Here is an 18,375-nt window from a genome sequence, read left to right as displayed (position 1 = left end):
AGGAAGAGCTATGGACCCTCTATCACTGTTCAAAGTGGAAATTGCTTATTGTACTGATTCCAAAAGTAGTATCTGTCATTTCAACGATTCAGAAGATTAAGTCAGTCCTAACCCATCATCTAGAAAACAATGCAGACACCCTATTTGGGGATCTTCATAGATACAACGCCATGTTCGAGGGGAGGCCCTCGCTCCCCACTTCATGTATTTTTTAATTTTTTGAGCAAGTGGGAGGACAATCTTATTGGTGAAGCCCAGCCACCGTGAGGAGTTAAGTTCGGGGCAGCCCTTCCTGCTGAGTGGTCACAGGTGGTTCGTTCCCAGGCAAACCTGGAGTGAAATCTTAGACTCACTGTTGGGCAAGTCTGCTTGTTGCAACCCAAGCTCTAGAAAAACAAGTCCACACGTAAATATTAATGCACCATTGCTGAATGGGATTTATTCCAATAACACGAAGGTGATATAATGTTAGAAAATCTCTTCATAAATCCAATTATGTCTCCATAACAAGGAAAGAACCCATATAATCATTTTTAAGGTATGCCAAGAAGGTGTTTGGTCAAATTCAGCATTGAATCTTGATTTTCCAAAGTCTTAGCAAACTAGGCCTATAAGATAGCTCATTAACGTGATAAACAATCAGTCATGGCCAAGGACTGACATTTCCTAATAGAGAAATGCTAGATTTGTCTCCTTTCAAGTCAGAACAAAGACCCAAATGCTGTAACAGTGAGGAATGAAACAGCTGTGAGGAGTGACAAACGGACTTAAGCTGTTTAATTTTCTTACATAGCAAGAATTCAGGGAATTACATGTCGGTGGCTGAAACAGCTGCTCTAAAATTTCATCCAAGGCCTACTAGGATCCTTCTATTTTTTCCATTTTACTATGTGTGGCTTTTGTCTTCAATTGCCTCATGGTTATAAGATGGCTACGATACTTCTAGGCATTGCATCCAAATTTCAGGCGGGAAGAAGAGAAGGAAGGGTTTTCCTATCAGGAAAGCAAAGACTTTCTTGAAATCTCTGGCGAACTTCTCCTTGAGCCTCTTGGATCAGAATTGGGCCACATGACCATTCCAGCTACAACCAAATCTTAAAGGCCAAAGTGTTTTGAGATGGACACACATTGGTCCCCAACCTCAAAGAGAGTCTGCCACAGATGACCACTGCCACTAACATTGAATGTCGTGCTGGCCAATGAGGGTTTAAAAAAAGATACGAAATAAAAGGCTATCTATACAGAAAGGAGAGGCAAGCTTTTTATTTCCAAGTGATATGACTGTTTACCTAGAAAACCCAATAAACTGATAAGCTGTTAGAGACCTTCTTAGAATAATTCAGTAAAGTTGCTACGTATAAAATAAATATACAGGAAGATATATACAATCAATAGTGGTCCTATATATCTTATAAGAGAAAGATCTGATTTATAAACCCCACAAAATTAGAATGAATTTAAGAATAAATTCATAAATGTAAGAACATTTATGAAGAAAACTATAAAACTTTCCTGATGGTTATAGGTAATGATTGGAAAGAACAGCTATCTACCACATTTGTTGTGAAGACTTAATATTATATAGAACTTATTAATTCTTCACAAACTAGTCAATTCTAATAAAAATCCCAATAAGTTATGCAGTGACATGAAGACGCTGGGTTCTGAGAAAATGATTCCTGCGCTACCTGGAAGAATAGATAAAACAACAACAATTTTAAAAAACCTACTAAAAATGTGGTCTTGGTCCTACCACATATTAAAGTGAATTATGAGAGCTACAATAATAGAAAAGAAAGGTCTATAGAACAGTGAAGAATGCAATTTGAAAATGAATGCTAGGACCTTGGATTTTATATCCCAAATACATGGATTTAAGAGTTAAACGTAAAATATAGAACCCAAACAAGACTTAAAGAAGAGGCTTTCCAAGAGCTAAAGAAAAACATAAAGGAAAAAAATCAAATAGACCTTATTACACAGAATTTGAAAACCTCTGTACATAAAAAATGCAGTAACAAAGATAGAAAAGCTACGTGCCAAGGCAACGTATATGTGTGTATCCATGTATATATTTTTTAAAAAAAGAATGGAATAGTGAATAAGACAGGAATAAATTCACATGAAGAGGAAAAAAGGTTAAAAAAATCAACAAATAACATTCTAACGTATCAAAATGGCAAACATAAAAGTGAGGAGATGATGTTAAGTGTTGGCAAGGGCACGGAGAAGCGGAGACCCTCAGGCCCTACGTGAAGGGCATCCACCAGGAGTGCCGGGCTGGGTCCGCCCTGGAGACACAGACAGCTTGTTGCAACGTCTGTGACCTCCGCAGCTAACTCCACGTCTCAGAATTTATTCTGAGGAAATATTCAAACATGGGCATGTAGGCTTATGGTCCAGAATTACCTACAGGTGCAGTAAGATAAAAAACTATGCACACAATAGAATATATACAGATGTCAAATGATAATGTACACCTGAAAATTATATAATTGTATTAACCAATGTTACCCCAATAAACTCAATTAAAAAAAAACAACTATGTAGCCATCGATGATGTTTTTGGAAAGTATTTTATAGTATGAAAAATGCTCATCATAAAACGTTAAATGGGAAAGGATGAAAAGGACATGCAGTGTGTGAATCCAGTTCTGTTTTAAAAGAAAAAGCATGTGTGTATGTGCATGGAAATAAACCAGAAGGAACTGCATCTCCACGTGATGCCGCATGATCTGACACTGAGGGTCATTTTTATTCTTATAACTTCTGATTTTTTCATATTTCTTTAATACGTAATGTATTTCTCATATAATGGGAAAAGAAAGTTTATATGCAAATAAAATAAAAACATCAAGACTCCAACAGGAAGAGGGCCATACGGTATATTGAAATAATTTTCGGGAAGAAAGACCAATAATAAAAATATGTTCCATATTCAGCTTCATTAGTTATCAAAGGCGCAACATGAAGTAATAAATGCCATTCAACTGAGCACATTAACAGCACTGCAGGACAGACAGTTGGCATGGTGTCCAGGGCCCATGAAGGTGGTTTCATTCTAATTTCTTTTAAAAGAAGAAAAAAATAAGAGAATAATGAATCAAGTATAAATTTGTCTTTTCCCAATGCTGTTGTAAAACAGAACTCTTCCTACTTTTCACAGAAGAAGGTCCTGAGACTGCCATGATGTGGTCCCTGGGGACCAAATAATGCCAGGCCAGCTCACACACTCCAGAGGAAGGCAATGGGGCAGCAGATGTCCAGGACATGTGTGTCGTCACCACGCCCTGAACAGAGACCGTCTGGACACCTGGCTTCGAACAGTGCCTGTGTCTGGGAGATAGGCGAGCGGGGGATGCTCCCACCTGACTGGCTGCTGATTGCTTTCTTCATAATGAAACAGTATTACTTCACACACACGCAACCAGGAACATACTGAGATGACTCCTGAAGCTGTTCATTTCCTTTATCTCAAAAGTTTCGCTTCTAGAAATCTACTCTAAGAAAATTCTAAAGAAGTATAATGCAAAAGATGCTCCATGAAGAATGACTTATAATAGTGTAAAACATGGAAATAACTTCAACATCTGACAAAACAATATCTAGTAGAATACTATGCTTCCATTTAGAATTAAGACTACAAAGACAGTGCAGTTATGTGGAGAAAAATTCTGCTATGTGGCTAAGTGGGGGAAAAAAAGAGTAAAGTGATACTACGTTTAAAGTGATGTGAAAATGCAGTATGAAAAAAGCAGAAGGTAATGCTTCAAAGTGCGAAATGCAGTTTTATTAAGAATTATGGGTGTTTTCTCCTCTTAACTCCACATTTTCTGAAATGTGGTTATTTTGCCTCCATAATTTAAAAAGTATACTAAAAAACATTTCAGAAACTATAGCGCTCTATACAAATGTAAAGTATTGTCACTGAGAAGGCAGCTTATACTTGCTTAGAACTGGGCAGAAATGACATTATCTCCCGACGACTGTGTCTCCCCACCCCTGCAGGGAGTGTGGAGATGGTCTCCATGAAGGGGCTTCTCCTTCAGGGATGCACCGGTGAGCTGAGCTACGTGGCGCCTGGGGAGACCCTGCAGGCAGCCTCAACAGCTTGGGAAGTGTGCTTCTAGACGCATCCATCCCAACACTGCACTCATCTTCCCCGGATGCACCTGGCACCACTGGTGTACTCCCAACCTCCCACCATGGACCAGGGGGCCAGGCGTGGTGCCGGCATGTCAGGACCTCCCTAGGCTGTGCTTCTGTGATGGCTGTGCCGCCTCTAACTCTGCACTAGAGCCACTTAAGTACGGTGAGTCCAGGAAAGCTCCTTTTCCCCAAATCTCCACCATCTAAGATTACTCTCCCCTCCTGGAATACAATAATGTTCACTTGGAGGTAATACTGACTACTGTTCATTAATTCTTCTGGTTTTCAAAAATTATTATTATTCTAAACATAACGGTTCAGAGAGAACATTCCTGATGGAAATCATGCCTGGAGCCGATCGAAGGACATGATTGACATACCTTCTCTTTATCAGCAGTAAAGATCTATTCCCCTGGTCAGTGACATCCAAACCTATCAGGGGAAACAGGACGACAAGGCATCCTCAACCGGTTCTCAACTCTCCTCTCTTATAGGGTAGCCCTTCCCGGTGGGGTGACGACTGCTAATCAGAGGGTGTCTGTTGCAGCACACGGGAGATGTGCACGGGGCAGAGGGGCAAGGTGCATGTGTCTGGAGCTACGAGCCACTGTGCTTTCCCCGCTCACCCTGGGGAAGGAGCGAGGGTGGCTAACTTGATGACAAGCATGCCACATTAATTTCCAGGTTTGCCACCCAGGGGGAAATTCCTGCTGGCTGTGGGCTGAACCACACACAGGAGTTTTGCCATGTCCAGTGCATTTATGGGGTCCATGCTGCTCACGCCTGTGCCCCCTGTGTCCAGCAGGCTGCTGGGAACATAGTATGTGCTCAGCAAGTGTTTGTTGAACTGGATGGCAAAGGGCTTCTCTTTGCTGTGTATTCTCTGGTGTTCGGTGAGGTGGGTGCTCCAGTTGAACATTTCGCCACATTCGTTACATTTAAATGACTTCTCCCCGGAGTGGATTTTCTGATGTTTAATGAGACAGTGATTCTGGCTGAACGCTTTTCCGCACTGGCTGCATTTATAGGGCTTCTCTCCCGTGTGGATTCGCTGGTGCACAATGAGAGACGAGTGGCAGCTGAAGGCCTTCCAGCACCGACTGCAGTCAAAGGGCTTCTCCCCCGTGTGGATCCTCTGGTGCACGATGAGGTAGGAGTGGGAGCTGAAGGCTTTCCCACACTCATTGCACTTGAAGGGCTTCTCCCCACTGTGGATCCTCTGGTGCACGACCAGGTAGGAGTGGCAGCTGAAGCCCTTCCCGCAGTCGCCACACTTGAAGGGCTTCTCTCCCGTGTGAATCCTCTGGTGGAGGGTGAGGCGTGAACGGTTATTGAAGGCCTTCTCGCAGTCGTTGCATTTAAACGGCTTGTCTCCATTGTGGATTTTCTCGTGCACGGTCAGGGACGAGTGGCACGTGAAGGCCTTCCCGCACTCGTCACACTTATATGGCTTCTCCCCCGTGTGGATTCTGTGATGCCGCGTCAGGTGCGTCCTCTGGTTGAAAGCCTTCCCGCACTCGCTGCATTTGTAGGGCTTCTCGCCGGTGTGGACTCTGAGGTGCATGTTCAGCAGCGAGCTGCAGCTGAAGGCCTTTTCGCAGGCGTTACACTTATAGGGCCTCTCGCCCGTGTGAATCCTGTGGTGCACGTTCAGTGATGAGTGACAGCTGAAGGCTTTCCCACACTCGCCACAGAGGAAGGGCTTCTCCCCCGTGTGGATTCTCTGGTGCTCGATGAGGTTGGTGCTCCAGGTGAAGGCCTTGCCACACTCTTTACACCTGTATGCTTTCTCCCGCGCGTGCCATCGCCGGTGCAGGGTGAGGGACGAGCTCTGGTGAAAGGCTTTTCCACATTCGCCACAAGCGAAGAAACCTTCCCTGGCACTGGAGCCCTGACGCCTGTTTGTGGGTGGAGGTTTTCCATGTTCGCTTGACTTGAAACTGTTCCTCCCTGCGCACGTTCTCTGCTGCTGTGTTACGGCCTCGCTGGATTGGAAATGCTCAGTGTGTCTGTCAGGAGGCTCTTCCTCTGTAGGAATGAGAGTTCCTTTGCTCTGCTTGGTGAGAAGGGTGCACCTGAGGGGAAAGGCCTCCTCAGGTGCCTCAGGTCCCTGCCAGTGCTCCTCTGTGGAAATGTCCCCATAGCCAGCGGGTACGTGCCTCCAGAGCACAGCCTCACCTCTTGACAGAGCAGCTGATGAGCCGTCCCAGGCCCACCGGTCGCCTGGACCAGGGCTGAGACTGGACCTCGCCAACCACTCTGTGATCGACGCCTGCCACGGCTCCTCTTTGTAGATGACCTGCTGTTGACATGACTCCTCCTTCATCTCAGGCCTGGGCTCCCATTCTATAAGAAATGGAAAATATAATTTTCTGTCAGTAGGCAGAAGTGTGACACTGGAACTCAGATTTGAGATCTGATCCAGTGAAGTAGATAAGCATACAAAAAAGCAAAGAGGGACAGAGTAAGGGAGCTTGAAGGCAGAGACAAGGGAGCGCACCCAGGATGAGACAGGCAAGCCGCTGAGGTGGGAAGAGAAGGAAGAAACAGGGAAAGGAGCCCCTAAGGGAATTCTGAAAAGAGCAGGGCTCGTGGATGCATCACTCATTGAAACGTCAACTGAGACTGTTGTGTGTCTGAACTAGGTCAGTGGCGGGTGTGAACACAGGGTAAAAACAAGTACAAAAACAATTATTAAATAAAAATTTTCCTGGTTCCAAAAGGAAAAAAGAACTCCCCACCCCCTTCTCTTTATCATTTCCTTTAGAACACCTGAAACTCTAAATGCATTATGTCCCTGAGATGTACAAGCATCTCTTTAAAAGCTAAATAAGCCTCTTGCCAGCTTCGTATCCCAGAAGGGGCATCCTCCTTGGAGTCACCTCTGTGAACTGTCTCCCTGTCTCTCTCAGCCCCCAGGCTGACTCTGCCCTGTTTGCAGTGAGCGAAGCCCTGACCCCAATTTCACACCCATTCCTGCCCGTTCTGCTTCATTTTTCTTGGCACCATCGACAGTCACCACTTGTTAAATATTTCTATACATGTAGATATTGCTTCTGTCTCCTGCCAACAGAAGGCAGATGTCTTTGCCTGTTTTCCTTCTGTTTTCCAAGCAGTTTCTGGCACACAGTCAGTGCTTAATAAGTGTGCTGAACGAAGGAAGGGAATGCGGAGGATTCTAGAAGGGGCACTGAGCAGGTGCAGATGGAGCTGGGGCGGTGGACTGTGGAAGAAAAATGAGGCCATGATGGGAGGGCCACATGGAGTTGTGGGGAGGGATGCCAAGGATAGGGACTCCACATCATTCCACTGCGTGCCCCTCTCACCTGGATGAGCCCCTCCGGGGACTTCTCTGGGCACCTGCCAGGGCTCCTCACCTCGTTCCAGATGGGAGATCACGTCCGGTTTGCAGACTGGAGGTCCTGCTTGTGGGGAAGGAGTGGCATGTCTCTGCGTGCTGCAGCTCTCCAGAACCAGCCGAAAGGACAGACTCCAGAACAGCATCAGCTGGCACTGAGAGGTGTGTGCCATTCCCGAGGACAGTGGTCTCAGAATCAGAACCCAAATTGAGGCACCCACTCATGGGTATGGACACTCCCTTCTGTCTTCTTTGGAAAGCTCCAGGGCAGGCTGGGCTCCCAGGACCCTGCCCAACCTCTCCCTATTGTCTCAGCCCACCTTGTGACGAGCCACACCTCTAGGCAAGGATGCCAGTGGCATGTAGAGCCCTGCCACAAGGGCCTGGGCATAAAGACCACAACTCCTACACCCTGCTGAGCCTGGGACCAGGGCTGGTGCTAAAGGAATGGTCCATAATACCTATAGCATGGCCGACTGCAGACTCCAAGCCTCAGGGAGCCATCTTACCCAGGGCGAGAAGGTTCTGGTAGTTCTCCAGCATCACGTCCCGGTACAGGGCCCTCTGAGGGGAGTCCAACTGGCCCCACTCTTCCTGGGTGAAGTCCACAGCTACATCCTTAAAAGTCACCGATTCCTGGAATGACACGCACAATCTTACTCTCCCAGGACGGGAGGGATTCTGATTGCATTCACGCTTCCAAGGGAGTGAAGGGTGAACCTCGGTGACCTTCTCCTCGGCGTGGAAGGCTGTGTTTAGACACCATGGCTGGGCAGGAATCACCACATGGACCTGTCCTGGACCAGGAGGTCTCGGCTAGCTGGGTAGCCCACGTGCGGGCACCACGGTGGGCAAGAGGCTGTTGTGATAAGTTCTGGGTAAGATGCTATGCTTACCAGGCTCTAGAATATCATCTTAGAGAACTTGAAGGAATACAAAGAACCCAGAAACCTCATTCCAATCTCATCAGTGCAAAAGGATTCAACCTCAGACAGAAGGCCATTATCACACCCTAAGAAAGGAAATGCTATACTTATCAGCAAGTTCTGTGCCCAAGTGACCAAAGGAGCCACTTTGTGTCCTTCCTGCCTGCCCCCCTCCTCCTTCCCACCAGAACCCCTGTTCCTCTGCCCTCCCCAGGCTGGTTTTGCTGATAGTACCTAGGTCATTGCATCGTGGTAAGGATTAAATGAGTTACTACTATGTGTGACGCTTCCATCGGAGTGTGCTATGGTGTTTGCTTGGTCATCATCCTCTGATACTGGGGAGGGCAGGAAAGACACAGGGGAGGACACAAGAAGTACTCTGCATTTACTTGCAATATTTCGTTTATTTAAATGATTGAAAGCAAATGTGACAAAATTTAGACACTTGTTAATTTTGCAAAGTAGGTACGCAGAGAGGGAATTTAAAAACAAGAAAAGCCATTCAAGGATGAGGAAATGCAAATTTCCAATGGACTTAAGAAAAGATCAGTGAGTTTTGTCAGGAAAATGCAAATTGAAACAAAAATAAGGTAACACTTTTTACCTATCAGAGTAGAAAAATTAAAAACTGGGAACCCAACGATGAGAAAGCACTTTTGGCGGGAGTGAGGAACTGCTACACCCATTTGGGTATTTACACCAAAGAAACAAGAGTTCCTTCACATAAGGAAGCAAATGCAAGGTTGGGGACTGTGGCACCGCACTTACACCAAAAACCAACCAACCAACCAACCAACCAACCAGCCAACCACGGTATGAGAACTAGAACAGTTGACTACACTAAGGTACAGGCCTGCGGGGAGACCATGGAAAATAATGCAGCTATCCGAGGGAATGCACTGCACACTACGCTAAGTGAAGGAAGCCAGACAAAGAAGGCCACGTATTGCGTGATCCCATTTGTATGAAATGCCCAGAATACACAAATAGAAACCCAAAGCAGATTAGTGGTTACTGAGGGCTGGAGGGGAGGGGGAAGGGGGAGTGACTGCTAACGAGTGCCGGGTTTCTTTTTGGGGTGATTAAAATGTTCGTTGTGGTGATGGTTGTGCTGCTTTGTGAATATACTGAAAGCCACTGAACTGTAAACTTAGAAAGGGTGGATTTTATGCTGCGTGAATTTTATATCACTAAAAACAAAGAGAAGAGCTGGAATGTATACGATATGATTCCATTTTTGAAATAATATGTTTAAGCCCTATGTCTATGTATAGCTGAGTTTGCTTATGTAAACAAGGGGAGAAAGATGGAAGAATAATGTAAAAACTGTGGACACTGGAAATAAGATTGTACCTGTGGGAAAAGAAGATTACTGACAGATTATTAACTTGTTACACAGCAAATAATAGTTTTGGAAATAAAAACAAATTATTTTTCAATGAAGAAGGAAAAGCGAAGCAGAGCAGGGGCTGGCCTCACCATTTTGGTCTGGGCACACAGCTTCCTTGAGCCTCAGTTTCTCTGACTAGAAAGTGGAGTGGGAACAGTGGGCCTCTTGTGGTTGAGGATGAATGAATGAGGTAAGAGCATGCCAGTCTCAGATACCAAGGAATAGGCCCAGCAGCTGTCAGCCTCCATGTGGCCATCTCCCCTCCGCCCCGCTGGCTGGCCATGCCAAGAGGTTGAAGACCCTGCCCCTGCTGTCCCTGTGAGAAGAAACAGCAGTCTGTGCCACGTCCAGAGTCATGACAGGGATACCTACTGTCTCAGGCATTAAAGAACGCAGTGGGGTGAGTGGGGGCAAAGAAGTGGAGTACGCTGGGTGGAGTGAACTGAGGTTGGAGAAAAGTGGGGTGAGGCGATGTTCCGATACTTTGTGCTAGGGGAGCTCCCGCAGTGTGACAGGTGCAGTGGATGAGGGGCACTGGAGCTGGGGGAGATGGCCAGAGTAAGAAGACATCTACCCCAAGGTGAAGGTGTTTGTATTTTAGAGCCGGCAGGACAGAGAGAAGACAGGAGTGGAACAGCAGTATGGTAAAATTGGGTTTTGTGTTTTGCTTCCAGCCACAAAGGGGTAATAAGGCCCGTATTTGCCCTCTTACCGCCAACAACTAGTAAACTGGGCAAAACGTATGAAACGATGGTTGATTTCCAGACATTGAACACGGGATAGCTCAGAACAGAGACTCCGAGAGAAGGGAAACAAAGTGAGTCCTACAACCACTCCACCCTCCAGCCGGGATACAGTTTCCAGACTGCAGTGAGGGAGGTGGAAACCCGGGCAGAGCCTGTTGTCTGAGGAGTTGAGGAGACAGTAGATTTTGGGAGAGGCTGGGAAACTAAACTCGGCAGGGCAAATGCCAGAGCAGAGGGAGCTGCACAGGCTCGGAACTCTGGATCTGCTTGAGACTGACCGAGGGCTTAAGGGCATGTGCCTGGAAAGAAACCGCCCCAAACAGGGGAAAGAAACACCAGAAAGAAGGAAGTGGAACATTCATTAAAACTCATGGGCTGGGAATAGTTTGTGTGCGACTCCCAGAGGGGGATGTCTTCCCAATGTATGGGAACTGAGTAAAGTGCCCAGGAGGGCATCGCCTCAGCAGTGAGGCTAAATTAAGCTGAGACAACGGCTTCTCTGGACCCCCCTTAACACAACCTAAAAGGCCTTAAAGGATCAAACTGATACTAAGTAATTTCATTGCATCCCAGAGCAAATCCCAGAGCAAATCCCAGAAATATTTAAGGAATTCCAAAAAATCCAACACTCAACAAAGTAGAATTCACAATATCCAGCATCCGATCAAGTAACTAAAAGGAAAAACAAGTTAATAAAATCAGAGGCACTAAGAGTCTACTAAAATAGTATTTGTTTACCCTAACATATCGCATTAAGGGAGAAACAGAATAAAAAAAAGGCACAAGATATATAGAAAACAAACAGGGAAATGGCGTGTAAATCCAACCATATCAATAATTATAGTAATTATGTATGGTCAAACTACAATTAAAAATTAGAGATCGTCAAACTGAATTTAAAAAGTGAGACCCAACTATATACCAGCTACAGAAACCTACTTTAAAATCAAAGACAAAGATAGATTAAAAGTGAAAGAATGGGGAAAGATATACTATGCAAATGCTAATCAAAAGAAAGCTGAGGTGGCTATATTAACATCACACACAGATTTCAGGGCAAGGAATATCATCGGAGATAGAGACATTACATAATGATCATTATTACCATACCAATTAAGAGCTCACAACAATCCTATATATTGATGAACCTACTAATAGAGCTTCAAAAAAATAATAATAGAAATAGCAAAAACCTGATAAAACTAAAAAGAAATAAGACAAATTCACCACTATACTTAGTGATTTCAACAATAATCTCCCTTACTAATTGATAGAACACATAAACTGAAAATCTGTAAGACTAGAATAATTAACACTATCATTCAACTTAATTTATTTTTTTAGGCGAGGTGACCCTTGGTTGACCTCACAGATTGCAAGGACCTTGTCAGTTTACAATCTCTTATTTTTTACACCTACAGCACCTGGTCTTCCTAGGTGGTCTCCTATCCAAGTACTAAGTACTAAGTACTAAGCAGGCCCCCTGTTTAGCTTCCAAGATCAGATGGGATCCAGCCTGTTCAGGGTAGCATGGCTGTAGACCAACTTAATTGATATTTACGGAACATTCTAGCTAAAAAAAGCATAATACACATTCTTTTCAAGTGCACACAGAACACTTACTAGGCATTCTGGGCAATAAAGTAAATTCTTAGTAAATTTGAAAGAATTCAAATCATACAATGTTCCTTCTGTGATTACAACAGAATTAAATTAGAAATCCATAATAGAAAGATATCTGGAATAACCCTGTAATGTTTGGAAATTAAACCACAAACTCCTAAATAACACGTGTTTGAAGAAGAAATCATAAAGGAAATCAGAAACTATTTTGAACTGAAAATGAAAACATAACATAACATTTGTGGGATGTAGCTAAGGCAGTTCTTGAAGGGAAATTTATAGCATTGAATGCTATATGAGGAAAGAAGAAAGTTGTCAAATCAACATCTAAGTTTCAACCTTAAGAAACCAAAGTAAAGGAAGTAATGAGGATCAGAAATCAACAAAATAGCAAAATCAATGAAACCAAAAGATGGCTCTTTGAAAGATCAATAAAATTGATAATTAAAAATATATATTACAATCTTACTCAGCAATTCCACCCTTAGATACTTTTTCAAAAGAAATTAAAACATATGTGTGTACTTGTATTCTAATATTTACAGTAGGTTTATTTGTAATAGCCAAAACTTGGAAACGACCTAAATGTCCATCAGCTGGTGGAAAAATAAATCGTAGAATATACATACAATGGTGTTATGGGCTGAACTGTGTCCCCCTCCATATTTATATGTTGATACCCTAAGCCCCCAGCACCTCGAAATGTGATTATATTTGGAGACAGAGTCTTTAAAAGGGTAATTAGGGTGAAATGAGTTCATCATGGTGGGCCCTAATCTGACGGCACTGAGGTCTTTATAAGAAGAGGATATGTAGACACAAAGGATGGATCACGTGAAGACAAAGGGAGAAAGTACCACCTACAAATCAAGGAGAGAAGCCTCAGAAGAAACCAATCCTGCTGACTGCTGGATCTTGGAGTTCCAGCCTCCAGAACTATGAGACAATAAATTTCTGTTGTTTGAACCACCAAGTCTGTGGCACTTTGCTATGGCAGCCCTTGTAAACTAATCCACATGCAATATTACTCAGCAATAAAAAGGAACAAACTAGTCTACGGCCAGGCCACCCTGAACGTGCCCGATCTCATCTGATCTCGGAAGCTAAGCTGGGTTGGGCCTGGTTAATACTTGGATAGGAGACCACTTAGGAACACCGAGTGCTGTAGGTGTTTAAAAAAAAAAAAAAAAGAAACAAACAAACAAACTACTGATTCAACATAATATCATGAATTCAAAAGCATTATGCTAAATGAAATTAGTCAGAAACCAAAGATTACATACCATATCATTCTGTGGGGTGTAGGGAGAAGACTGACTGCAAAGAAGCATAAAGGAACTTCTCGGGAGATGGAAGTGTTCTATGTCGTGATTGTGGGGCTGCTTATACAATTCTACGCACTTGCCCAAATTCATCAAATCCTACACTTAAAATTGGAGAACTTTATTGTAGATACATTACACCTCAATAAACCTGATCCAAAAACTTACCGGATATTTTAGGATCTGAGAAGGCAGGAGTGAGGACACATGCTGAGAAGACGCCCATAACTGAGGCACACAGGGGTGAAGCATAACGGTGGTGGCATCAGCAGAGGAAAGGAAAAAATGGGCAGAAACAAAGCTCCAGAGACATAAGAATACGGTGCTGGTGAGCGGGAGCTGTCAGAGGCTACATGGCTTTAGTGTAGGTGTGTCAACAGGCAAAACCAGGGTAGGATCTGAGCCTTGCACAGGCCCTTCTGGGGGTGTTGTCAACACACTGGGAAAAGCCCATGACCAGTGTGTCTTCATTCTGCAGGGAGTGTGTGTGAGAATCAAATGCAGATATGGTGATGAAACTAGCAGAGAAATCGGAACAGACTCTGGGGATGTCTCAGGAGAGCAGAACACTTGACCTTGAGTGTGAGTGAGACTGTTGGAGAGAGGAGTACTCACGAGGGGAGGACCAGTTACTCAAGGATCTAAGAATCTGATATTTTAGGAATAATATGCGCAAGAAGGCCATGACTTTGTGGTAGTCACTCACGCATGTGCACACACATGCATGCAAATGCACAATTTTTGCCCAACCATGTGAAAGTAAGTTGCAGACATTGAGACATTTCACCCTATATTTTTCAACTCGTATCTCCTAAGGATATTCTCTTACACAATCACAGTGGCATCATCGCAGCCAAGAAATGTAATATTAATACAATCAATATGATCTAAGATACAATCCACTTTTAAATTTCCTCAATTGTCCTAAATTGCCTCTGATTGAATTTTTTGGATATGAGACCCATCAAGGATCATGATTCAATTTGATTGTCATATCTCTTGAGTGTTTTATAGAACTACAGAGCACTCTAACATTACGGAAACGGCACATCTCAATATGTTTTAAAGATATTTCTACCTGTCTGTAATCACGCCTCACCTCTTTTACGTGGGAGGGTAACAGAATCACAAATTCCTAAAAAAGTCAAAGGACCCTTAACCCTCTAGACCTTTTCACTACCCCACACTCTCCTTACCAATTAGACCCTTCTAAATACTATGATGGGTGGGGGTTTAAGTGTTAGAACAAAACCCCAGGTCTGTAAACAGAGGGATTTGGGCCCCCCTTAGCTGTAGAAGTGGCCTCAAGGCCAATTCCTTGTTGAACCCCCAGATCCTCTAAAATTCCAGGTTTTTCCATGAGGGCCCCATGTCAGAAGCCCAATATAGAGGAAAAGCACACAGAGACTCAGCTACTACCATCGCTCAGCCACTACCATACCCCAGTGCTGCAGCACAGCCCCCGCTTCAGCTGTTTCACACCCTCCTACCTGATTCCATCTCAGAAAACACCCCCAAACACGGACCAACCGCCACAAACATCCCCTGGGTCTGCATGCGAAGATGAGCGAAGTGATCTCATATGAGCTGTCGCCTACTTGCTTGGGTTCCACTAGAACCACTCCTCAGAGCTCCCGGCACAGTGCTGAGTATAAAGGTCCTGGGCAACTGACCCACCCGTTGACACAATCATGTTGGGAGGGACACTCATCTCCAGGGAGGCCCTGGGGAGTCACCCAGACTCTTCAATTGAAGCTGTTCTTACACTCAGAGCTTCCTGAGGATGGCAGAGCATCCCCCACATCGGGGATCCTTGGATAAGTGAAGATCCTGGGCAGGAGAAGGAAGCTGCCAACCCCCTTCACAAAGAATGAGATGTTGGGAAGGAAGAAAAGACAGCCACTCACCTCGGGCCCGGCTTCCAGGAGACCCTTACCCAATTTATCCTCTGGATTCTCTTTGAGGGGAAGAGCAGGGTCCTGAGAGGACAGAACTGGGAAGGAGAAATGAGTCAAGGGGGGCTGTTTGGCCATGGGTGTCAGGGGCACTGACTAAGCTAAAGCCCATTCCAGCCCTGGCACTGGGGAGAATCAGAGAGGAGTAAGGAACAGCTCCTGCAGGTGGCGTGGGAAGTGAGCCCCAGTCTGATACAGCAGCAGGGGTTAATTCTGCCACTCAGTGTCAGATACTCCAATTAAGAAGGAAAAACATTGTCATTCCCTTCCTCTCACCAGACAGTGGGAACAAATGGTTGTGCACAGTGAAGAGGGAGGAGGCCTGATTCTGTGAATGCTTCTGGGAAACTAGCCTGACCTCTCAGAATCAGCCTCAAGTGCAAACCCACAGACTCACTGACTAAAAGAGCCAATTGTACCTGTCTCCTGGGGTTTCGGGGCAGGGGTCTCCATGGTGGCCCTTGGCAGCGTCCCCCGGAGGCGTGGGCAGCTATGAAGCTTCCTGGGCCCCAGGCCAGGCCCAGAGGAGTGGGTCCTGCTCCTGGGGCTCAGCGACAGCGGACTGCAGGGGAGCACCGCGGGGTCGCGCACGCACTACCGGCTGCAATGTCAAACTGGCCCTGCGCCCCGCCGAGGTCGAGGCCAGGCAAGTTCAGCAGGAGCACCGCACCCCAGGCTGCGCTCACGCCCCATCACCGCGCTCCATGCAGCCGGTCACCTCCTCCCTGGCGTTTATCCACCCAGAGCCAGTGGGCGCGGAGCGCGGCCGGCAGGCAGGCCCCAGGGCGGACGGATAGACCGACCGACCCGCTGACTGATAACGCAAGCGAGCCGACCGGCCTTCCACAAAAGGACAGCGACCACCACAAAGAAGCAGCCCCGCGGCCGTCGCGGGAAAGTGCGTCTGCGCAGACCGGACGTGAACTACAACTCCCGGGAGCCTTTGCATCGGCCAGGCAGCACACTTCATTTCCCAGAGGGCTTCGGGGCCCCGGAGCCATCCTGACATTCAGATCCAGACGAGCGTGTAGCACAGACTTCTGGGAAATGTAGTTTCGGGCCAGAAACGGCGCGTGCTGTGTGTGTGTGTGTGTGTGTGTGTGTGTGTGTGTGTGTGTGTGTGTGTAGGGGATGTGTGGCTGTTTAGGGTGTGTGTGTGTGTGTGTGTGTGTGTGTGTAGGGGGATGTGTGTGTGTGTTTAGGGGGATGTGTGTATGTGTGTTTAGGGGGGTGTGTGTGGCTAATTGAGACAGTGGTGCCTAGGTCTCCATGTCTCCAAGTGGAGTCGCATGGGCTCCTGGCCCACATCTGTCTTTGTAGGAAAGACTCAGGTCTCTGGGCTTAGGGACAACGAAGGTGATGGGCTGGCACCTGGGACCCCTTGGGAAGGAGAATTCCAGCCCAGTTGTCAGTCTCTGTGGCCTTGGTCGCTGTCCACCCTCAGGAGCTTAGGAAAGAGGATCTGGACAGTGGCACAGCCTTGGCACAATGCTCTAACATTAACACAGTGATGACACCAATACTGATCACCGACCACATGCCAGGCACATTTCCAAGAGTTTGACCTGTATTTTCTGGCAGCATGCTCACAACGGCCCAGTGAGGTTTGATAACTATTATTGCCCTCTTTTTAGGGATGAGGAATCTAAGCTACAGAGAGGTGGGGTAGCTTGTCCCAAGTCACACAGCCAGGAGGAGGTGGAGCCAGGCTGAGTAACTCCAAAACTGAAGTTTATTACCAGGTTCCTGCTGAGAGTTGGTCTGGGGTGGGGCGAAAGCGGGCAGACTGGAAACCGCTCAGATTTCCACTTCGACTTCAGGTTAAGCTTAGCCACAGCCTCTTACTTGACAGAGTCCTGGCGTGGGTACTCCCTGCATCAGAATAGTTGTGCCCAGTGTAGGAATAGTGTTCGATAGCAACCCCAGAGCAGAAGCCTTGGGAGGAAGTGGGACTGTATGCACCTGAACCTCACAAGTCTGGTTGTGGATCTGTGAGTGCGATGGTGAGTGGCTGTTGTCTTACAGGGCTGGTTAATGTGTGAGTCTTTGTGTATGTATAGGTGAACCTGTGTATGTATTTTTGTCTCTGTGGGTCTTACATCTAGGTGAGTTAATGTGCACACACCAATGTACGCTCATTTCTGACTCACATTTCTTTCTATACATTTCTCATCTCTGTGACACTTTGTGGGTGTAACTGCAAAAAAGTGTATGCACGCACCTGTGTACAGGTGAATCTGTGCCCTCTATGTGGCTGTTCTGTGAAAAGGCTGTGTAGGCAAAGGAGTCCACAAATGCCAAAGGAGCCAAGAGACCAAAGAAGGAGGCAGACAAGTCCAGCTTGTTGGTTAATGGGTTTAATAGAAACGGGCCCTAGGCGGCTGCAGGATGTTAAGATTGCTACACCTTTCATCCTCTAGACCACCCTCTTTTATCCTCCCTCAAACATTAACCTATGTGCTAGGAAAGGAATACATGGATGGACAGTGGGGAAGAGGCCAGGTACTGAGAGGCCCTGGCGCCAGAGTTAGCTAAGAGATGGTTAACATCTAGGACATCTTGCCCCAGAGGTAGGAATAATGGAAATTCCATCATTAGTCTGAAACCTGTGTGCACATTCCAGGGTTCACCCCGGGAAGAGGAGAGGGGTTAAAGGTGCAAGCTCATTCATTCAGAAGTTAAGCTGGTGGATGAGCTTCAAGATGGAGTCAGCTTTTCAAGATGGAGCCAGCTCTGCCTTCATAGTGGCTGTTGTCTCAACAGTTCTGATATGTGTCTGGATATGTGTGTATGTGTAGGTGTCTGTACATGTACTTGTTTGCACTTGTGTGCTCACTTGTGAGTCTGATGTGATTCTGTGTGTGATGGCATATAGCTGTTGACTTACAGGTCTGGTCTGAGTCTCT

General features: G+C 45.9%; 1 protein-coding gene and 1 pseudogene across 6 annotated transcripts; one reads left to right on the top strand and one right to left on the bottom strand.

Annotated features, from left to right (window-relative positions):
* Window positions 1-411: 411 nt before the first annotated feature.
* LOC120606816 (zinc finger protein 74) lies at window positions 412-16,388 on the bottom strand. 6 transcript variants are annotated; one of them, XM_039868373.1, is made up of 5 exons: window positions 15,889-16,388; window positions 15,422-15,507; window positions 8,017-8,143; window positions 7,476-7,574; window positions 412-6,495 (listed from the first exon to the last, which is right to left on the bottom strand). In XM_039868373.1, exons 1-5 carry the CDS (start codon window positions 15,920-15,922, stop codon window positions 4,823-4,825), a joined length of 2,019 nt encoding a protein of 672 aa, XP_039724307.1. In that variant the 5' UTR covers window positions 15,923-16,388; the 3' UTR covers window positions 412-4,822. The 6 variants fall into 6 exon arrangements, with proteins under 6 accessions (XP_039724307.1, XP_039724309.1, XP_039724308.1 ...); XM_039868375.1 differs by having other exon boundaries at window positions 7,527-7,574; XM_039868374.1 differs by having other exon boundaries at window positions 7,476-7,571.
* On the top strand, window positions 13,245-13,363 carry LOC120606920 (uncharacterized; annotated as a pseudogene).
* Window positions 16,389-18,375: the final 1,987 nt, after the last annotated feature.

This window comes from Pteropus medius, unplaced genomic scaffold, assembly GCF_902729225.1.
Source record: "Pteropus medius unplaced genomic scaffold, Ma_sr-lr_union100, whole genome shotgun sequence".
In the NCBI taxonomy this organism is placed as follows: Eukaryota; Metazoa; Chordata; class Mammalia; order Chiroptera; family Pteropodidae; genus Pteropus; species Pteropus medius.
This window is presented reverse-complemented; position numbering and strand designations above follow the sequence as displayed.